The following is a 23,823-nucleotide window of genomic DNA, read 5'->3' on the forward strand; positions in this document are numbered from 1 at the left end:
CCAGTGATTGGTTAATGGCATCATTTATCGGACCCGTAAAATAAGACATAACAGCAAACATAATCTTGGTCATTCCAGGACTGTCCTGCCATTGTTATTAATCCAAGGTGTATCAACATCTATAGTCAGATTTTATTTATTTATTTTTTTTGATAGTCACCCCCGACAATCTTTCGAGTTTCAGAGTTATTACTTTTTCACAATGCATTTCAATTACACGCAAATTTGTGGGCTGAGCCGGTGTAGCAGGATTTGAATGTGGGTCAACAATTAATTGGGTAGCTAATTAAATTTTCTGGTTAAATCAGTGATTGGTTTTGTTTTTGTGATCAGAAATTGACTCCACCCTGAACTGTCAGCCAATCACAGGTCACACAAAGACAAACAACCATCCGCGCTCACGACCATACGTAGGGACAATTTAGAGTGATCAATCAACCTACCATGCTTGTCTCTGGAATGTTGGAGAAAACCCACGCAGGCACATGCAAACTCCACACAGGAAGGCCGCAGCTGGAATCGAACCCAGCAGGTCTGCACTGTGAAGCCATTGTGCTAAGCAGTCATACACCGGTCACCCCTGTAAAGCATCATGTAAGAATATATTTGTAAAACAAAAACAAACAAAAAAATAGTACTTAAAACTGTTTCAAAATTCACTCAGAACTGCTTCTTCCGTTTCTTGCGTTTGGTGAACCATCCCCTTTCATATGCTTCTTTCCATACAGCGAACTGAGAGGAAAAAAACGAAATGCCTCAAAGTTTGAATTTATAAAGTATAAAAAAAAAGCACAATTGTATGATTTGAGCACACAGTCGATACTTGCCTAATTTTAAGACAACATGAACACATGCAAAAAAAAAAAAATATCGCAATTCATAGGAGAGCGTTTGTAGAAATTTTGCAATTTGCTGCCCCCTGCTGTGAGACAAAGGAACAATCCGGCCTCGCACTGGCAGAGGATCAAAAGAGAAGAAAAAAAAATCCCATTCTTTCTGCTTCCATTCCCTCCCTGGTCTTCCATAATCACCGATTGTGCGTGTGTAGTGTTAAGCGCGGAATGGTGATTGGATTCGGTGCGCTTGTGCCATTTGCTGTCCACACACGAGCCTCCATGTGTTGCAGTCATCTCCGAGCAAGGCTGACTTTTTGGCAGTGCCGCATCGTGTGCTGCTTCTAGCTTGGCTCCATCGCCGCAAGCTCCACAACTCACAAGTGTGAGTCAACTAATCTGCCTCTTTCTGTCTTTTTTCATTCTCTATTTTTGCAGATTTGCTCGCTCATGTCTTTCCTCATCTATCTCACTGCACCTGCATCCGCTCTGCAAATCCGGCATGAATGTGTGGGCCATACAAGTTCTTTTAATCGTCATTAGTAAACTACAAATGTTATAATCAAGCAATTCGCAAAAATCTCCGGAAAGATACTTAACTCTACATGAACATTACGTGTAAACATAGGAAAATTAAACTACTCCATTTAAATATTGATTTCATTTAAAGATTGCTGCAGACTAAAAATCAGATCTTAATTTAAGTGTTTAAAAATAAACACCGCTTAAAAATGCAAATGTTTTAAAGTAGAAAAATGAAATACAACTGAACTGTAGTTAAGCGATGGTTATTTTAAATACCACTAGAGGGAGCCAATTAGTTTAAGTCCTATTCTAGTTGTTAGTTTATTTTTAGTATAAGCTAACTTACTGTTTTGCTTGAAAAACGATTACCATCAAAAGTCACAGTTCTACGTAATTTAACAATTCAAATTTGAATTATTAAAAGATTACTTTCACAAGTCTAGTATACTGTAACATTATGACAATAAAGCCATAATTAGAAAATACAACATGTAATAAAATAGTGAGGTATTGAAAACAAAGCAGTCAAACTAAAAAGACAGTTAAAAATAACTGTATTCACTCATTTTCTGAACTGAATTGTGATGCATGGATGTAGTGGATAGGTGAGAAACGCTCCGAGCAGCTCTAGAATGACTCAAGACAAGAAGATTAACTTTCCAGCACCTATTGGATCAAGTCAAAGACGTCCCAGCGCCAAACGAGAGAAGGCAAAGCTGATTTTTGAAGTTTGGTAGAAACTGCATGTGTGAGACTGAAAAATGATGCAAAACTGTGCCATTATAAAAAAAATTATCAGCAAAAACAAGATCAAGTTTACAACGTAGTGCCACCCATCAGTCTAGTAGTATGTAGTTCAAATGAATTGAGTAATATTAATTTTCTTATGAAAAATAAAACCAAAGATCAATTATGCACTTCCTTCAGAATATTTATTCTTAAAAATGAGTAAGCAGACAGTTCATGTGTCCTGTGAACACCAAAATGTGTGTAGAACAGTACAGAACACATTTTGTTTTTTTCATTATAGTTCTACGATGACAAAGAGCATTTTGAGCTGCATATCAAAAGTGCCTTTTAATTGAACAGCGTGTTCATCTGGAGATACAGAGCACACGTTTCCTACAACAAAGTGAACACGGACGTTGATTAGTGTTAAATGACGTGGCTAATACATGTGAGTGAGGAAGGAGGGGCGGGGTGAAAAAAAATGTGTGCTGAAGAAGAACGTCACAGCTTGGGCAGGAGGGGCCTCAAAAACGTTAAAAAAAAAAAAAAGAAAAAAAAGAAAAACTCAATTTCCGCTCATCACTTACTTTCTCCCAAACTAACCTTCACACGTTTCTTTTGCTTTCTTTGCCCCCTCCTGTAAAAACTGCCGCGTTCCATCCCCTTCCACAGTTGCATTTTCATCAAACACTGAGGACAGGAAGAACAGGGGAATGAGCACTCGTGGGGCAGGAAATAAATGAAGATGAAAGGAAGAATGGTGTTAAATGAACACTGATTAAGTGATGTCGATATAGAACAACAATGAGGCCAGCTCATTTGCCTAAATTAAATGCACGACATGGACACACTACAATTTCACCTCCGATGATAATGGATTCATGTTTTGAATCCGAGATTCTAAACTACAGGGCCAGAGTTCATCAGGTGTGTTTTGGGAAGTTTTTAATTGAACTTAAATGCAACCTGCGTATCCACCTGTTGCTATTTATACAACAGAAAAATGCCACACAAACATAAATTGAGTTGTGAATATTATTTCGGAATAGATATTTTTGTGCCAGGTTTGTTTGTGCGCTGTGCCACTTTTCTCATGTAAAATATGTGTCTTGGATAAAAAATAATGATTGAAATGAGGGACGGCGGGCACTGGAATTAGTCTACTGCTTAAGAATAGAGTCAAATTACACGTTTTCACTCATGTTACTTGACAGAAAACGCTCTTAATTCAAGCTCAAACTGTTGCTGACGAAAGATGGGGGAGAGATTTCCGCTCGACAAGGATATCCGCTCAACACCACAATGTGCATCGAAACAGATCTTTCTTTGAGACGCTTGCATGCTTCAATCGTAACCTAGCTATATTAGCTACATTAGCTTAGCATTGTCATGTAACATTCCTCAAGAGCTGCTGATATTTTTTTTAATGTCAGGTTTACCTTGTAGTGTATCGACCATTATGTTATGTCTTTTTCGATTGAGTTGTGGAAATATATAGTTTAAAAAAAAATAATTCTAATTTGCCACTTTTACAGGCGTTGAATGGGTGGGACTAAGTCTAAAATCCTGCCCGTGTTCGTCATTTCAAAGCCACAAAAGTGGCAGAAGAGCGCTCTTGTGCATAAAGCAATTATCGCTGCCCAACAACTATAGACATGCTCTGTCGCTATGCAAAAGGAGTGGATACATGCTAATCGTGATCAAGACAATGTCAGAACATCGCTGTCAACTGTGACACATACACACAAATTGTGGAGAAAAAAATAATGCAGTACAAAGTCATAATTGCGGTATGTTTGGAACAAGCGGAATGCAACTCAAATCAAAAAGGAGCAGGCTTAGAGAATGGATAGCAAGGAAGTTAGCGTATTTAGTGAGTGTATTGACTCCAGTGACGTGGTGGCCATCGGGAATTTCAGGAGATTCCCGTATGGCCGGTCCAATTTCAGAACAACCAAACAACCTAAATGCTGAGAAATAACATTACAATGATGTTCGGCATATGATGTTGATTTGTTGTCACCCAAGATAGCATTTAGCATCCAAAGTAGCGCAACCACTGTCCACCAGATTGATTAGCAATGCAATTATTTCATGTTCGGCCTGAACCTAGCATTATACGTCACACCAGACACTGCCATCGCCAAGCATTTAATTATCTATGGGACAACTAGTTGTTATGTTAAAAACTCCAGAAACATGGCTCCACTTATACACGACAATTTGTTCAGGTGTGTGGGGTGAAAGAGGCTAAAAATGAGAAAGCGGGTATTAGGAGCACAGACAGGCCTTGCAATGTTAATGTGATGTGTGACATGTCCTCCTCTCAAGGCGGCGCAGGGAATGAGAGTGCAGGGGGTGGAAACCTATCTGTCCGTCAGTCACTCTGTGTGAAAGGCTCAGCTGAGTATAATTACGGTGAAATGACACACATGCTGACATAGAAGAGGGCGGGGGGGGAGAGAGAGAGAGAGAGAGAGAGAGAGAGAGAGAGAGAGAGAGAGAGAGAGAGAGGTGTTTTGTTCTTTTTTTTTTTCCTTCTTAAGACCCGGCCTGCCGGTCGCTCGCAGCTATGTGAAGATTTTCCGAGGCTTAAACCTATTTTGATTTACCCATCAGTGTCACTATGAGGCTCCCCCAGCATAGACGGGTAAAATCGCATAAGCCCCCCCGAGGACCCCTTGATCAATATCCTCATCACTTCTTTCTGTTAAATCCAAAAATGTGATTTTTTTTTTTTTGTCCGTTGCTATCGTTGCTATGCAACAGCGACATTTAGTGCGGTCCGTCAACCGTAAAAGTCTGCCAGTCTAATTTCCAGTCAAAACGTGATTACGTGATGAACATTATTAACATATTTAAAATGAACCATTTATAGTCAAATAAATCTTTTCACCACATATTTATTTTATCACATTTTCTGAAGGTTAGCCACCAGACGATGCAACGGATTCTATTGAATCAAAGAGACGAGATGAAGTGGCACTTTACATCCCATGAATGATCGCCACATCAATTTGCTCATCTTACACACCTAATCATGTCTGTTTCGTATCCAAGCACAAATTGTGCAATGCGAACACAATAATGCATTTGCCTTTTTGAATGTTTTGGTTATTGTGCCCAACTTGAAATGTTTTGACTAGAAATTAGACAACATTGAAAGAGGATTTTAGCATTTTACAGCGGAATGTCGTCACATGACTTGTTTTACCGTTTTCAGTGCCCTTCTATTGTCGCTATGTACTAAGACATGTGGCAGTATCCTCCATCGCACACCACGGAGACCCAAAGCTGCTATATTTGAGACATTTGGGCATCTCGTATCAAATACGAGGCACAACATGTGGACATTGTAAGCCTTTTTACAACACAGCTGTATTGTACTCAAGGCACAGACACTAATGTGGCCAGCTATTGGCAATATAAACGTACGCAATCAAAGTCATCTTTTAACTATTAAATGGTTAGCAACGAAAGCGTCTGCTTTAGTGACAAGGTTAAAAAGAACCCAACGAATGTGTTATCAAAGTTTGTGCAAACCAAAAGCATGACTAAGTATCTGGTGATCCATTTTCCTCATTTTTTCTTTTCTTCTTTTTTACAAAATCAAAATAAGCCTTTGAATTGTTTCAAATTTCAGGGTTGGACTTAATTGAGGCCAGCAAGTCAGTTAGAAATGTGTTTCCTTTTCTGAGACGGTGGATATTTTCCCATCAGCTTTTAGCATGGCGTCGTTGGCGGCGTACGGACTGAGAGCGGCGAGCTTCCCTCGCATTTTCAGGTCCGGGCTGGGTGTCGTCAACTTCTTCATTCTCTGCGGAGGAGAAGAGATCAGGAGATCATTTTCAACATTCAAATGTTAAAAGGGAAGTCAAGTCAAAAAAAAAAAAAAATCCAATCATTTCATAAACAACACTAGCTTGGGACGTTATAACGCACGGAAGGAAATTTGCACGACAAGTCAAAAGCATATGAGAACGGCCCGGGCCAAACGACCGTTTTTTTTTTTTTTAATACCAATTTATATTGTTGACAAGAGGTAAAGTGAGTTGAAGGGTGGGGTGCATGGTATATACGTATTTTAGGACGGCATCTAGGGAGAGGCGGCTCTGCCTGGCATGATGATGCCATGTCTGTCCTCATGCTATATAAGGCATTATTTGCTTTGTAAGCGAATTGTACGTTGTATAGAACTGAGGCTCATTTGCATAGAGGTAGGTGATTAACCTGTCAAATACATGCACATTTTATATAAATACGTGCAAATATCACCTGTGAACCGAGATGCATTTGATTTGGCTTCGCAATAAGTGAAGCATTTCACCACCTGAGCGTGCCTTGTGAATTCGACGTTTCTGTTTGCTTCCATTTTATTGGCTAGCGCCACGCAAAAGCAACACGATCATTTCGTGAATTTGGCCCTCTGTGTGCAGTATCTTGTGCAAAAGCCCTATGTGTAGCTATATGTGTTGTACCTCAGAGAAGGTCCCGGGAGTCTTCCAGATCATCCAGATGATCCCAAGAGGGATACACACCATGGAGGACATGGCCATGAACCAGCCGATGCCGTAGCCCCAGTCGGGATAGGTGTACACGTTGTTGTACTTGAGCGGTTTGTATTTGATCAAGAAGAACAGGAAAATACCCTGCAGCACAAACGACAAAATATTTGTAGTGTCCAACACTTACCCCAAAAAGGGGGGGATCTATTACTAATTTGCAATGATTAAAATCATTTGAAATGTATCATAATCATTATTTAATACCAATATGAACTGTGACCTAGTTTCCATTTTCAATTTGGGGTGAGCCTGGCAGCTTGTCTGATCCTGAGTGGGTGCTGCCATTGAGCAAGGCACCGACCCGAACAGAACAACCCCATACTAAATTATGTTCCTAATATGGAGACATAACTTGTTTTTGTACTTCAGTTGGCACCTATATTAATGTACATTAGTAATTAAGTCTTAATTACAAGCATTACTTGTATGGAAAAACACCCCTACGTCATAAATAGGAAATAAATGAAAAACTTCAAGTACTGCGGAAACTGACTGTGCCTTCTCGTGCCATGTGACAACATATTCCTACGTACAAAAGTTGCAACATGCAAGTGCTTGCTCATCTTGATAATAGTGAGTGTGTGTGTGTGTTTGATGGACTCACAGCACAGATGCCCGGGGTCAAGATCATCCAGCACCATTTGATGAAGAAGACGGGCTTGTAGCCAATCATGTCTTCAATGTTTCGGTAGAATCTGTCACTGCCTGAAAAACATAAATATCGGCCACTCTAGTTTCCTCCTTCGGCTTCAAATGAATGACATGACTGATTTGTGAAGACACTACGAGGCCCGCTGAGCACAAAAAAAAAACAAAAAAAAACCTCAAGACATTTCTCTGCGTTATCCTCATCTCCAGCAGATGGCGGAGTTGCCACTGGCCAGTTTTTCCTCAGTTTTGTCTTTTCGCATGCGAATATTGAGCCGACAGGACTGGACACTGTTATTGAGATTACGTAAGAAGTCTTGAGTCATGTCTTACCATACACCCATCCGATACATATGGACTCAAAGATGGCCACAAACAGCAAGCACATGCCACTGGCGGCGTACGAGTCAAAAAGCTGGAAGACGTACATCCCTCCCTGCAAGGAGAGAAGGCAGGTATCACATGGTGGCATGAAAAAAACGTTTTTATTTCATGTGGTAATATTTTTGGAAAGGGGTCTGCAGGGTTGGACATATTTGATTGGAACATTTTAGTTCCAGGATGTATAAGAAGAAAAAGATTCTGGAACTTCAAGTGCAACTGCGCCTACATTAATCCCCAAATACGAGGCAAATACGGCCGTTCCCCTCAAGGCTATTTTCAGCAATCTGATTGGATGTAATTTGGTGTATAATCTCGCTTTTCATCTTTCAGGAAAAATCTGATATATCAGAATTGATAAAATGGAGAATAATAGCTGCCCCATGTCAATTTTGATGAGTTTGAATCTATTAAAGTAGAAGGCCTTTGAAAAGACCAGCTCAATATTGTGATTCAATTGCCATTTTTTTTTTTTAGCAAACGCAAGCACTAGATTAATTTGTATTTCGATAAACAATATCAGATTTATTGCGTAGCAATGTATTGGTTTTACAAGTTATGTCTATGGAAAAATAAATGCAACTGGAGCTTGAATTCATATGAGAGACAGTTTATCTACTTCAATGTGAGTCGTTAACCGACTTGACGTTATTTTTACTCTATTTTCGTAGACAGGCGCCCCGCACTTGGTATAAAAACAGGCTCATCTTCATTTTAGTGCCAGGGAAATTCAAGTCGATAGCATGTTGCGGAACACGACATGTCTAATTGGGTGTTTCAGCGCGTGAAGCTGCCGCGCCCCCACGCATCTGATCGTTTGGTCACAGAAAGTAGACGGGCGCTCCGGAACAAGTCTAGTTTTTTGTCTGAATTTTTTTAGTCTCTCGTAGAGTTACAGTCTGATTGATATTCTTCTCTTCAGCTCACTAGATCTTATTTATTTACAGTACTGGTGGCGATTCACTTAGGAAAACTCCTGTGCTTTTCCGCTAAAAGGACAATCATGAATAAAATCTCCCATGAATCCCAGAGCAGGGTTACATCAGAGGTCTGACCTGCGCGCTCATACACAGAAAATCTCAGCACTGTGTCCAATGTTTCAGCTCAATACTCATTAGCCTCCCAAGGGACCTTTCAAACACCCCGCTCTGCAATTTGTATGGTATTTAATCCGTGAGGGCCATTTTGTGGCCGTAAAAAGTGGCAGATGTATCAAAGTAGCTGTAAATATTGGACATTTTAACATACTGGTGTCGATAGGGATAAGAAAGCTTGATGACCAACTAAAAAAAAAAATCGTTGAAAATTGCAGCTGAGGAATAAAACGCTTGTCAGGAGTATAAAGTATTATCAGCGTGGCGCATTTGGTTATGTCCTCACATTTAATGGCACCCCATAAAGTACAGAATGGTTCAAGAGTGGGTGGATGGACTACAGCGCTTATAGAAGCACGAGAAACATTTCGTGGGTGATATAAGAAACGATTGCTGTTACAAAGTAAAGAAAGAAGGTCTTAAAAGCATGGGAGAGGTGGCGGCTACTCCAGATACACAGTAGACATTAACTGCATTTTACAGTATATTAAAAATCGATGAGAAGACAATCAAATTGACTATAAGGGACAGAAGGTCATACTGTATGATCCAATCAGACAGTATCACAAAAATGTACCTGCTGGCTTTCATCTGGTGGTGATGACGATGACAGTGAAGATGACAATGATGATGATGTATCGTGGAAGTGAAAACAATTGAATTCTATTGAGCAGTAGAAACGTGTTAATCGAAATATAATATACTGAATTGCTTTGAAATACAATGGTGCCTTAATATACACGTGAGCTGACTTTTGGGGTTTTCTAGATATGAGGTATCATTATGAGGATTTTCTTTTGTTTTGAATTGTGGGCAAAGATTTGAGGTATGGTGAGCAATTTGGCATAGTGGACACATCTTCAAATAATAATTCATGACACTTCCTGTTAAAGTTTACTGTTTAACTAAACATGAATACAAAGAGATGTACACACCGTGAGTTTAAAATGGCCAAATATCGTGGGTTTTTACGTCTGGTACCATAATGGTTACACCCTATTGGAATTGCCAGAGACAGGCTAACGAATAGCGTCTATGTGATAGTGTTACAGCGCTTCAATGAAAAGATGTTTGAATACAAACTGTGCAGCAACACATGTCGTCAGACAATAAACCATTACTCACAGGCATAGGTTATTTATCCTCTGCAAAAAAACACCATTATCGTTGCAGATTACTGAGTCAATTATAATAGTTAATGAAACTCTTTTTTTGTCTTTATTACCGTATTACGCTGCCACCTTGTGGCCAATGCGCACACATCCGGAGGAACCATAATGAATTAACCATGATGCTAAAACTTTTTAATTCTTAACATTCTATTCAATTATGTTAATATTATCCTTTTTTTATAAAGTACAATATTTTAAAGTGTGACATTCCTTATTAATAAACATTTTTAAAAAAACGTTTTTTATTTGGACCTTATTAATGGCATATCAATTCATTTTAATGGAGAAAAATAATTTGAGATGCGTGTGTTTTAAGTTATAAAGTGTGGTCATGGGACAAATTAAACTGATATCTCAAGGCACCAGTGTATCCATGTCTGAGTATAAAAGTCAAATCTCACCTCTGTACACATGATGAGCCCTATGAGAAAAGAAACTATAGACATGCCAAGGATTAGCAGTTCTCGGCGGTAACCTCTCCTGAACGTCTCTGGATACATATCCACCACAGCTGTCACCAGGCTTTCCACGCACACAAACTGGGAAATAAAGCAATAACGAGAGGTGGGTCACACAAGTGGGAGTATCTACAGATGTGTTTATTACATTTCAGTTGTTATTACTGCATTATTACAGAGTATTCAGAAGTTATACATGATATAGGAATGTAGTGTATCATTCTCCTTCATGGCACAGTATCAATACAGCAACATCAAATTTGGATTTTGTCGCTGAAATGCATGCAACTAAATGCTATTTGTGTACGTTAGCATACCAACTGCTGATGTATTAGCATCATTTGATGCAGTACCAGACGACAGTGCATGATGTAAAATCAATTGGCCTATGTGCTTTCTTCACTCAGTTCAATGAGGAAATTCAAATTTCTATCTCTGTAGAAATGTTTCAACCTCGACTTGATCTATTTTAAGTCTTACATTTGGCGAAAGCGCACTCAGTATGCGACTAATCTCAAACCCTGCCTCAGCCTCTGATGTCTGCATTTTAACCTGTTTTACTCCTCCTGCTCCTGTGGTGATGCGCAAAGTGAGGTTGTCGTTAAAATTGCACAGCAATATATCTTTTTTTTTTTTCTTGCCCGGTTAGTGGGGTCAAGACCAGGGGATATTGTTGATTATTGTAAAATGTAGGCCTGTGAAGCACTTTGACACTCTTGTGATTAAGGGCTATACAATATGAATAAACTTGACTTGATTATCTTGCTAATGTATGCTAGCACAGAAACTCAAGTTAATATTCTACCTATCGCTTTGAATTTCTAAGACAACTCCAAATGCTGTGTTAACTACGTAAAATGTCCACATTTTTATGGTGTTCTGACTGCACTATTACATGAGTGTTACTTAGTAATTTACTGTGTCCAGAAATTGTTACTGCACTCTTCCACAAATGTGCAAGTACAGTACATCATCTTACACTACTGCATTATTGTTTTAATCATTACATATCACTATATTATCATATCCTGCAGAACTAAGGCCTGATTGGAAAAAAAAAAAGACAAGCTTAACTCATCATGGATATGTGTGTATTGTGTCTGCTCGTGTTCACCTGACTGTCCAGTCCGAGAAAGATAAGCATCATGAAGAAGAGACAGGCCCAAAGTGGAGACAATGGCATCATTGTCACAGCTTTTGGGTATGCAATAAAGGCAAGACCAGGACCTGAAAACACACGATGTTACAATATTGGCATGAGGGAAAGATGTTTAACTCTTGCCAGTATCTGTCTTAAATCCTGGAAGCTTTTCACACTTCGTTTTACTCCATCTGTAGGATCTCCAGTACATGTGTAGGCTGCATGCACATTGATGCTTCCATGTTCACAGTTTAATGACTGTTGAGCTCAATTTTTCAGTTTTTATCCATATATGCAAAACAGATACATTCATCACTCAGCTGGAGAAACTGTGCATTACACTGCTGCGTTTGTTGCGACGCAGCAGAGATAAATGGCCCGAAACATAAATGATGGTTCTGCGTACGCTGTTTTCAAAGCAGGAGGAACGGGTTCAAAATAAGATGCAGCAGGAAGTCATATTATCTCGCGGCGACCTACTCTCAGAAAAGCATTAGAAGTTGTCTCCTCGCTGTGCTCTGAGACAAGTATTTTAAATCTCTCACGCTGTCATTCTCACTAAATCATTCATAGCAATTTGAATAAATCATCAAGTTGTGGTCTGAGAAGCTTTGCGAGTACGAAGGTACATCAGAATCAGAATCAGAAATCCCTTTATTGTCATTGTACTCAAGTGTGCAACGAGATTAGAATGCATTCACATAATGATGAAGAACGGAACAAAAGATTCATGGACTCCACCTACAGTATGTGATTCTGACATGCCCACATCCCAAACAGGTTACTGGCGCTTCTGTACCGCCCTTACCAGATTCTGCCACGGCCTCGATGGGAACATTCTGTTCGTAGGCCATGAATCCCAACACGGAGAAAATCGCAAAACCAGCAACAAAACTGGTGCCACTGTTCAGACAGCACAGCATGATGCAGTCCCTGAGGAGCAAGTCAGGAAGAGATTAACACTCCCAAATGTCACGACAAATTCAAATTTGGACAAAATGAAACACGTTCTTACCTGTAGCAGTTATTGTTGTAGGCGTTATAACTTCCAAGGGCAGTAAGGCAGCCTAAGCAGATGGCGTAGGAGAAGAAGATCTGCGTTCCTGCATCAACCCATACCTGGAAGTAATGCAGCTGACATTACTAACAAGGAAAACTTGAATGGAAATCATATATAGCGCTGCTAACTGCTTATTTAATTGTAATGTGCTTAATTTATAACAATTAAATTTTTATACCGTATGTTATAGTTTGATTTCTTCATTTGATGATTATAAAACACCCCCCCCGATAAATCATGTAAAACCTGAGCAAGGCAAACATTTTTTAAAAACGAAATTTTCGTGAGGCTAAGTAAAAATAAATTGTGATAAATGTGGTTACACAAGTGTGCACACACTCTTCATGGCTGTTCAAAATGAACCAATCACATTCAAACATTCATGTTAAATGGGAGTCAGCACACACGGCAGGGATGAAATGTGCCTCTGATTAACACCAAATACATTTCGGATGTTCTAGTAGGCTTTTCGGGGCCTTTTAGAACCCTGAAGGTTTTGTGCTAATAATGACGGCTATTTCGAACTGTTCTTCCACCAAGGGCTGAACAGGCCATCTAGCTTTCAGGGCAGGCGTCTTTCATTTTGGTTTCATAGATCTATTAACTCCTTCACTGCCAGCCCAGGTAAAACGAAAGTACGTCAATATCCGTCGATGGTAGCGAATGAGTTAAAAAAAAATAAAATAAAAAAAAATCCCAAACATGGATTCAGTTTTTCATTTTCATGAAAAAATTACTTACGATAATACTTTAGAAACGGGTCATCTCCCTTAAGAGACAAGTTTGGAGCAAAATGGATATTAAGTAAGGTGCATTATGAAACCAGTGTGAAGTTGCAGCATAAGACCTCTGAACCGGCAGGCCTAGCATGGGGTGCTAGCAAATGCAAACCAAATGCAGCACTGCTCTTTGAAAACTTCCCCACATCACCATTCAACCACTAATCTCATTTCACCGCCATGAAACAATTCACAAACGCACAATCTTCACTCCCTCCTGCGAGTAACCACGGTAACTTCCGTGACCCCACAAACACAGGCCTGTTCCTGTGGAAGAACAGCCCTTTCTTTCCTAATGTTCATTAATGTTCCCTTTAGTTCACTTTGGGCTGATGGCCGGACAGCGTAGGGAAACCTTCGCAGCCCGGCCCCCCGAGAGAATCTCTTGTTGATGTTGTGCCTAATTTGGTGGGCTTGTGTTTGCTCGTGTTGAAAACATGTCCACCATGTGAAAACTGAAAGACGCTAGGCCTGCTCTTACTATTACTAGTTACTATTGCTAGTTCCAATCGCTGGTTTCATTTCCAATCGCATTTACTGTTTTGAGAGACTGTCACGGGCTCTTATACATGCCCTGGGTCACTTGTGGACAAGTGGGGAATGTGCCTAAAAAACATTTTGTTTTTGTTTTTTTAGATCTGGATAAACGGGTACTTTTTCAAGTCTGCAATTTCTCAATGAACAAAGCGTACATCTTAATGCTCTGAAGATGGGCATCTATGATGAAGAGTCAACGCTTAGAGAGTTCCACAAGTCATGCAGAATATGAATATTGAGAAAGCTTCATCATGCTCGATTTTGTGTTCCCAATTCCAGTGTATGATACGAGACACCGGTGATGCTGACATTTGGCAAACATAAGTCAATCTCATCAATATAGTAGCTCGAAACAACTAGGACATGAAATGAGATTTTTTAAGAAATACGGTTCCATTTCAAAAGTTCAAACCAGGACCATTTGCGATTTTCATTGAAATGTAATTTAATGAAGTCTGCCATTCACATTTCTTACAGTTTGATGTGATTAGTTGTTGACTGTAAGACATCGGGAACTACCTACTGTATGTACAAACACTCGAACGGCTTTCAATAGATTTACCAAACGTCATGTCCTAATTGTTAAAACTTAAAATATCAAATCGCAAGAATTTAACAACAATGAGCAAAATCCTCTAGAGCAGGCGTGGGCAAACTATGACCCGGGGGCCACATGCGGCCCGTTAAACGTTTTAATCCGGCCCGCCGAACTTGAAAGAAATTAAATGAATAAGCCGCGTTTTATTTTCTAAATACTGTGGGGGGTTTTTCAAAGACATATATTGGTGTAATGCTTTTGTTCACTTTTATTAAATTAAATGTATTTTTTTTTCCAATGAGGTGAGGTTACCAAAACACTCCATCCATTGGTTCCTCGGTCAAATCTTAGAACCCATTGTGGCTCGCCAATCAAAAAGTTTGCTCACCCTTGCTCTACAGTATCTGACCATTCCTAACCTAATATTTATCAATAATATATCAGACTTTTTTTGTTGGACTGGAAGAGTGTTTTTTTTATGTTCTCACTTATTTGAAAACTTTAACTATAATGTGTGCTTAAAGTGGGTTTTCCCTACTGTTGTTATATCACTATTGTGATTTACAGTATGGAAGTACCATTAATTTTAGTACAGAAATCTCATTTGGCAAACACAGGTGAACATAAGCAAACAGTTATCATTGCAATTTAAGATGAGGAACGGAAACAAAAGTAAGCTCCTTCAAGAGGTATTAGAGATACATGAGCGGGAGTGAGAAAGAAACACATTCCAGGTAGTCAGAGGAGGAGGAGTGATGCACAGCGCTTGGAGAGAAAGGAGATGGAGCTTAGCTAACACACAACCACTCACACACACATAACACACAGCTTTGAAGTGAACAGAGCCCTGATTGTCCTCCAAGGAAGCCAATTTAACATCAGAGTCAGAAGTAATGTCTTCCTCTGCCCAACAGCGCCGCTTCTATATCACCCCCCTTAACTGCCACTGTTTGGGCCTTTGACTGCCCCACTACAAACACACATATACGCACACACACTCTTCCTCAACTCGTCTTACGTTTTACTACAGACAGAATGTTTCCACACTGCTATTGAAAAGAAGACAAAAATGGCTGCTTTCTTTTATCAAGTAACTTTATCAATATGGACTGACCGGAAAAAAAATGACAACAGAAAAGGATGCTGTAATTCATCTTACATAAGGGACACAGAATAAATATGCAATCAGCAAATGTGTGTTGTGCTGTCATATGTTCTAAATGCGCTCACAAGATTATTTAGTAATCATCTTCCTCAATCTTTCTTTTCAACGATCCAAGAACTATAAGTGATGCAATAAATAAAAGAATGTGCTAACTATGCAGTGCAATAGGTGGAAATGATTCTGCACGCACTTACCTTTCTTGCTGACTAGCTCCTTCTGCATAACAGCTATCCATTTTACGCAAAACCGGTTTGATCAAATGTACCAAACCAAACTATTCTCACTCATTATCATCCACAAAACATCCAGACTTTCAATCTTCAGGTAACATAATGCACCACAAAGTTGTCCGACACTTTTTCGAGACAGTTCAAGTGTGTTTAGAACACTTTAAATTGGTTCATAATGTAAAAATAACAGAAAATGTGGCGATCAATAGTATCATATGTGAAAAAATATTTAATTGATTATATTTGGACATGCGGGGTATCTACCCAATTGTGGCGTTATGCTAATTAGCATTAGACTAGGAGATGGTAGGTTACATAATTTTGGGACTTATCAATTACTTACACATATTTGAGTTTTTTGGGTATTTTTTAACTTCAGAAGCCTTCACATTAATCAGTACCCAACAAGTAGCTCTGTTTAAAAAAGGTTTGATAACCCCTTGATCTATGGTATCTCAGATCGGCGATATCAATGGTGTATTTATAGTATCTATTCTTCGATCGACGGTATCCATAAATATATTGTATCAATTGTATCCATGCTCTCCATCTTCCTCCCACATAAACTACATTTAATCATTTTCCTCCAGTCACGTTGTCATGACACCCTATCTACTCTGAATTGTTCCGCGCTACAGCTGGTGAGCTGCCTATTCCATGGAAGGTCAAAAAGATGAGTATATGTGACAGTTTTTAAAGTGTTACACATAAATCGCAATCTTCTTTATTCTGTATGAATAAGAAATGGGAGAGGAAGTTATCTCCAAGCCTACCTGGGGATCGGAGAGACGAGAGATGTCTGGGTACAGGTAAAACTTGATGCCGTCATACGCTCCTGGCAGCGTTACTCCTCTGATCAGCAGAATCAGCAACATGAAGTAAGGAAATGTGGCCGTCACATACACAACCTGCAGGAATGAAACACAAGTGCAATAATGAATTTTTGACTCGAGCAAAGAACAAACACAACCAGTTGGCTGTAACCTGGTACCCACAACTACAAAGAATAGTCAATTTGTATACTGCAAAATGAAAGAAAGCCAATGAAAGATCGGCATTAAAATTTTTGCAGATACAGTTATTAATATAACGGTTGTTGATTATGGATGCAGATTATGGTTTAGAGACGATCTTTTGTATGATTTCAGATTGTGTCTTTTGTACCATATTTTTTGGACTCCCTATAAGTTTTTTTTCCCAGAGTGTGGCTAGTCCTGCGACTTAAACTCACAGGTGACTCGTATACATATTTTACAATTAGAGCTTGGACTGGCACCCAAAAATCCCCATTCCCTAATCATGTTGACTTTCTTCATGTGGTTTGCAAATACTTTTGATGCATTACCACAAGTGGCCAGAAGATGGTGGTAATAAACCAAATATTTGCCCATCGCCAAAACAAAGTACAAGAAGAAATGGAAGAAGTAGAAGAACAAGAAGAACAGACAGACAGATCGCCGTTCCCTCCCATTAATTTTCCGAAGGTAATCTATGTTATAAACCATTCAACAGCTCGCACTAGAACTGTTTCTGTTCCTTGCACTGCCTGACACGTTCATTTTTGTCTTCCAAATTTCAGAGCGCCAACTTGGGGTCCTGACTGAAAACTGAACATTTATCAATCAACACCAAAATCTCTACGTATGCCCTCATAAATCCCAGAAAGTATCAAAACACACACGGGGCACAGCGACTCTTAGCAGCACACTTAGTGAAGCATGTCAACATCTGTGCATGCTTTGTGAGTTCGAAGCTACCTGTTTGCTACATTTTTACCAGTTATTGCCGTGCAGAAGCCACACAACCTTTTAGTTAATTCGGCCCTGAGGGTCCAGCGAGAACTTTGGATGAGAATTCAAGCACTGCTGTTCTTGATGTCAGTATGTGGAAAACACATTTCCCCAAAAGCAACTTATGTTTTTTTTTTTTTTCTTTCTCATGCTGCAGTTTTTGATTGGTGCGACTTACATTCCGGAAAATATGCTACCTAAAGTTCATCAGCAGTAAAGCTCCCTGTTATAGAGCGTTTGAAAAAAGCCCGGGGGTAGGCAACATATATCGCCAGGCTTTTTGGAACCCAGTCAACGGTCACCAATTGAGGGCAGAACGGAACAGAACAGAGCCGGCCGGGCCAGGAGAGTGAAAAGAAAGTGAGGGCTCCCTTGGCTCAGTCTCTGAAACAGGAGGAGCCCGGAGGAGTGATGCTGGCAGTGTGGGAAAATGTGCTTCAAAGAGACACACAACAAGTGGACAAATACACAACTTCATTCACCACCTAGAAGTACATACACACGCACACAGAGTTTAACATACACTGTACGCACATGGACTTTGTCCTTATGCTGCATTTGCTCCAAATATAGCAAGACACTAAATTCTGAGCTGAGCATGTTATGCAAACATTTGTAAAGAAGCAAAAAAAAGTCATGTTTTATGATGCTAAAGACTTACTAAGGCTGTGCACTTTAAGCTGTGCTAATCCCAACATGTCCGACAGGAAAAGTGTGGGAAAACTTGTCTCCTGCCATGCGGCTGGCTTCTTTCGGATTGACAAATGCAACGATTACACATCCTAAACCTCTCTTCCCCTTTTTCCCCCACGTTTGGGCCAACAAAAAGGGTAATATTAGATCCCTGCGTGAACTTTCGAAGCACTGCACGCTGCAAGCCACATCACCACGGGTAAACATTTAAGACAGCGCAAATTTACGGGTCAAACTTGCCCCAGCCTTGCCGTAAATCTTAACAGGAGGGCTTAAATGTGAGAATGGCTTGCAAACACAGTCACAAAGCAAACAGCTTAGCAGTGTCGCTGCTGAATGGGCCCGTTGGGTCTGTGGAGAAGAAAGTGAGGGAGGGAGAGACTGAGGATACTCTGCATGCTCCTCATGAACGCTCCCCTTTCCTCTAGTGAATACAGGAATCAATCTTGGACCGGCTGCTAAAGCCCCGCCATGAAGGAGCATTCTCTCCTCTTCACTTCACAGACAGACAAAAGACACTTTAGGGGGAAATCAGCAGTACCGCCTAGTTGTTTTGTTTCCCCTCTATCATGTAGAATGTGAACCCATTCATTTTCCCCTCCTCACACACCTCTTTTTTATTCAGTTTTTTTGCCATTCTTGCAACCCTTTTCCACATTCTACCTCCATCTCCCAAATTATTCTGGACCACTGGCCCTCCGGGGAATTTTCCTACAGGCTTTTGGGTGTGCTCAAGGCTGCTGTAGGGTCTCTTGGACCGCTTTAGATATTAAATGTGGATTCAGCAGTGGTACAAAGTAGTCATTAAACAGTTGTTAATAAGGAGAAATCATTGCTGTCTCACCTTGCCGGTCGACTTGGGTCCTTTCCAGATGCAGAAGTAGCAGATAAACCAGGCCAGTGCCAGACACATGGCCAGCTCCCAGCGCATCCCCCCCATGTGTTCAATGCCATCAGATATCTTCAGGACTCGCCGTCTGTATGGGCCCAGAAAAAGAGACTGAGAACTGGAGGCTCATAAGAATCCAACAAACAGTGTTTGCATGAGCAGCTAGTTACATAGTCGCTTGTGATTATTAGAGGTTTTGCATAAGATACAGTACACATAGATACAACTGCAGCAAATTTTAACTGTCTGGCAAGCAACAGCACTTTATTGTGATATTGACCCTGATTATCGCACAATTACTAGACACTATAACAAAGTTAATAGTATTCTTAGCAAAATACTGTGCGTTAAACTGCAATTCTCACCAATAGCGATAACGAATAGCAAGATTCATGAAGCAAGATCTGCTGCTTATTATATACGGAAACACATTTAGCTGGGTGTATTCTTACGAGATAAGCTCCAGTTTCAACAAGACTTTCCCAGACTATAAGACGCACCCCTATATAAGCCGTGGCTACTCCTATGTCTCACTATGAATAGTGCCTTCACATGAATCACAAATTAATACTCTCACTATTATTTTATCCTAATTTGAGGAACAGAGATGACAATTTAAAAAAAAGAAATTTTTAAAAAGTTGATTTTGACGGAAGGCTTAATTCAATCGATGCAGTCGACAAATACAGAAATGTCAATGTTAACCCAAACATTGTCAATGACTGCCATTGTCGTTGAAAAATAAAAAGTACACCATCATATTTACTCGACACATTTCAAGCCAACACATTGGGAAGAATTTGCTCTTCCAAAGCTACAGTGCATCTTCGAAGGCCAACAAGTGTCACGGTCAAGGTGGCCCAGTCTGCGAGTATGCCACGAACGGTCGTTTGCGGCGGTGAACCAGCACATGTGCTTCCTGTTTGTCAAAGCATTTCCAGGCAACGGCATTGATGGAGGATGCGAGGCGGCACAGCGAACTAAACGCTGTTTGCCAATTCTTCGCCACCGAGTTCACCCCCGGAGATCCTGAAGCAGCTATTGATCATGGTGACATGTTCTTGGTGGCAGGCCACAGGCTAAGTCCAACACCGCTACCCTGTCCCCCTGGTCAGCCACAAGGGCTACCTTGGAACACTACGATCTATCTGGATTGCTTTTGAGTGCTCTTAGAAGTGGTTTTAGGCATGTTTATTGCGCAGAATTTATCTTCAGACCGACTTTATGCTAGCTAGCCATACCAAAGGCTGGTTCTGAAGTATTTTGAAAGATCTTATTAACCCAGGCCAGACAATCAAAACCCATTTTTGTTCTACCCGAATGATATTAATACTGTTTAACTGGACACTTTGTTGGTCCTTGAAGTTAAATCATTTAAAATAGTATCAACGTATTCTTTGGACATTTGTCGAAATTGTGTCAGCCTTTATGATTGACGTTTTCATATGTATAACAATTTTCTAAGAACACTTTCCATTCCACGTTTAATCTGCACAAACTGAGTTAATGCACGCGATTTCACAATGGATGCAACGGCAAAGATTGAACAAGGCTTTACCGTTTGGTAATGTTTTTGCCTAACAAGATTGAGGTTGTTTTGGGTACAAAATTCATCATCATTAATTCAAATTGAAATGATACGTAATCACCTAAAACTGTTTTTTGTTTCCGAAAATACTCTGATTTATATGGTGTAAAAATCGGACCGTTCTGGTGAAACCACGGGGACTGGCAAGGAGACTGGAAGTGCGGTCAGCACTGCCCACTGACAAAGGCTGATCCGCTGCCACACTTGTGACTCCAGCTGAGAGACAGCTGGCCTAGTGGACCCTGCTGACAAATATGAAAAGAGCTGACTAATTATTTTGAGGAGGGAAGTCGAGGAGGTCTTTGAAAGCATCTTAGGCTGTCTAAGACTTTCATTCTGGGCTCAGGAGATGTTCACTAACAAAGAAATGACTGCAGTTTGATTTGTGGAAACCGATTCATTCATATTTGATACCCAGAGAGACAAGCGACAATGTGTAAAGAATGCTGAAAGCGACAGAGGGATGGGGGAGGGGGGGGGATAAAATGTACTGTACTCACTCCCAGAATTCAATAACAGGAGATGTTGCGTTGGGGTTTGTAATGTTGGTGGCATTTTCTCCATAGTAGTCGACACAGTTCTCTGTGGAGACACATTGACATCATTGGCTTGTTGATGAGGAATAAACATGAACATGATCACGACCATCCCACCAGTATTCCAGTAATGGCCACAACCCGCCCACGGAAGCTCAGTGGTGAAGCAGTTAAAGAGGTAGAAGATTGCCCAGGCGAGGATGACTACATAGTAGACGTTTAGATGAGCTTCAATCACCTGGGTTGCATAGCCGATGCCTGAAAATGCAAAAAAAAAAACACGCTTTGTGAAATAACAGCTGAGTGGTGATGAAAAAAAAAACCTTTCAAGTAACATGAGGGATTTCTTACCCTCAAACAGGGGGCAGACTTTTCTCCAGCATGTGATTCCTCCCTCGCTGGTGAACTGACCAAGGGCGGTCTCCAGGAAAAACACGGGGATCCCGCAGCATATGAAGAAGATGACGTACGGAACAAAGAAGGCACCTTGATGCATGCAAGAGAATTTTATTTTTTTTTAAAAAAGGGCACACATTTGCAGCATGATGATGACATTTTGACATTGCATCGCTGATACACTGTCAGAAGTGGCGCTTTACGCTGGTCTAAGTCATGCACCTCATAGGACAAATGATAGAATCCATGAAAAAAAGAAATGCCGTTATGCGGGGGTCAACGGGTCAACGATACAAAACGGCCCCAGTGACAAACCATTGAATCCCTAAAGATTCAATAAAGTTGTGGCTGAGTTAAAAGTACAAAACCACTCGTGACAAGCCATTGTACGGCAAAGACCGGATAAAAATGCATAGAATTATAACACAATCACAACTAATCACGCAGATATTCCAACATTCATTATTGTCTTGTACAACTCAGCCTTCGAAGTCGCAAAGTTGTTCAACACAGTCCTCATTTACCGGCGGCTGGTGACTCAGCATTCAGAGCAACTGGGTTTTGGGACATATCAACATGGTCACAGGTAGTCAGGTAAAAGCCAGAACCTTTGTTTTGATGAGCTAACAGTTTTCCACATAGGACATGAGTCCAAATGAAGTGGAAAACCTGGCACTGATCAACCCAACTCACTCAGTCCAAAGAAAAACACACAATCACGAAGACCTCCCTTATGTCACCTCCACCAGGAAATGGCATGGAAGCAGGAATTCAGAAAAATATAAGGTGTTTTTTGCATGCCACTAAGTAAAATATTTAAAATAACCACAAATTGATCATTTATTTTCCTCATGGTTGATCGTAGAAGTAAACATCCATACCTCCTCCGTTCTTGTAGCAGAGGTAAGGAAACCTCCAGACGTTGCCCAGGCCGATGATTTCTCCGGCCACAGACAGGACAAACTCGATCTTGTTGTTCCACTGGCCTCTCTCGTAGTACTCCCTGTTGTCCAGGCTGGAGTTGGAGTCATCCGTGTCCCTGCCATCTTCCGGTTTACCGTTAATAACCGGCCCGCTCTTCTCGGCTGTCATGTCGCTTCCGCTTTGCGCAGAATCTCCAGCGGGCAAAATGAGGAACTTTCACTTCAAATGCAGCAGCACGGCCCTCCGCCCTGAATAAAACAGGAACAGTGGGGAAGTGGAGCGTGAGATTTCATTAACAATTCATTTCCATTTTGCGTAGGAAAGAATTGAATAAAAAGGAGATTACAAAACTCAAATGATAATTCTGAGTTGTAGAAAAAAAAAAAGTTTAAACGTACCAAGGACAAGCACTTACCAAGTCGACTCCCAAATGCAACGGCGGCAACGTTCCTTTGGGCTCTCTGAGTGATGGTGCCTTGGCAAAACGTAGGGGAAAAGAAAAACAATTTCGGTTAAATTTCTCGTCTCCAAAAGATTTCCGGACGTGGTTGGTCTGTGCTGCGCACCGGGCGGTGGACGGTGTGCGACTGCGCTCCTGCTATCCAAGCGCGCCTCTCTCAAGCGCCTCCACTTGGACTAAAGCCATGTGGTGGGAGGGAGGTGAAGGCAAGGCACATGATGAAACATAGACCAACGCTGGCATGATGCAGCTGATAATGAAGGTCCGTGTTTTTTTTTTAATAAAGTGCAACAACAACTTGCGGCTGAACCAACCTGAAATTTCTAACTGCCTGACGCTTTGGACACGCTACTTGGGGTAAATGTGCCACAAAATGCCACAAAGAATTCTCAGGTTGAAAGCCATTATGAGTGACTGTCTGTCGACTGAAAATGACATTGCAGTCGTTTGGGGCTCAGGTAACGACCAATCATTGCTACGCTTCAGAAAACAGGTGAGCTTTGATTGGTCGTTATCTGATAAATTGTTATGTCATTTTTAGTGGACAGAAGTGACAAAATGGCCAACGGTGACGGGTGAATTTTGTTGCAAAACTCATATTCCACAAATTCAATTTTAACCAGAATGGCATGTTTAGACGCATAGAACATTTTATTGCAAAAAATAAAATAAATATGGCGAGTTGACTTCCC

The 23,823-nt window shown here is 40.5% G+C and overlaps 1 protein-coding gene across 2 annotated transcripts; it reads right to left on the reverse strand.

The window, feature by feature from the left end:
* Positions 1 to 2,268: 2,268 nt before the first annotated feature.
* slc6a11b (solute carrier family 6 member 11b) lies at positions 2,269 to 23,279 on the reverse strand. Of its 2 annotated transcripts, none has more exons than XM_088308155.1 (15): positions 23,087 to 23,279; positions 22,629 to 22,919; positions 21,703 to 21,772; positions 21,469 to 21,609; positions 21,316 to 21,397; positions 19,183 to 19,315; positions 16,629 to 16,763; positions 12,562 to 12,665; positions 12,355 to 12,479; positions 11,520 to 11,632; positions 10,349 to 10,486; positions 7,634 to 7,736; positions 7,257 to 7,357; positions 6,566 to 6,736; positions 2,269 to 5,904 (listed from the first exon to the last, which is right to left on the reverse strand). In XM_088308155.1, exons 2-15 carry the CDS (start codon positions 22,791 to 22,793, stop codon positions 5,761 to 5,763), a joined length of 1,725 nt encoding a protein of 574 aa, XP_088164281.1. In that variant the 5' UTR covers positions 22,794 to 22,919; positions 23,087 to 23,279; the 3' UTR covers positions 2,269 to 5,760. The 2 variants fall into 2 exon arrangements, with proteins under 2 accessions (XP_088164281.1, XP_088164280.1); XM_088308154.1 differs by having other exon boundaries at positions 21,703 to 21,837; positions 23,087 to 23,278.
* Positions 23,280 to 23,823: the final 544 nt, after the last annotated feature.

The sequence above is a fragment of the Idiotropiscis lumnitzeri genome, chromosome 11 (assembly GCF_059441095.1).
Source record: "Idiotropiscis lumnitzeri isolate Australia: NSW breed Sydney's pygmy pipehorse chromosome 11, RoL_Ilum_1.0, whole genome shotgun sequence".
Classification (NCBI taxonomy): Eukaryota; Metazoa; Chordata; class Actinopteri; order Syngnathiformes; family Syngnathidae; genus Idiotropiscis; species Idiotropiscis lumnitzeri.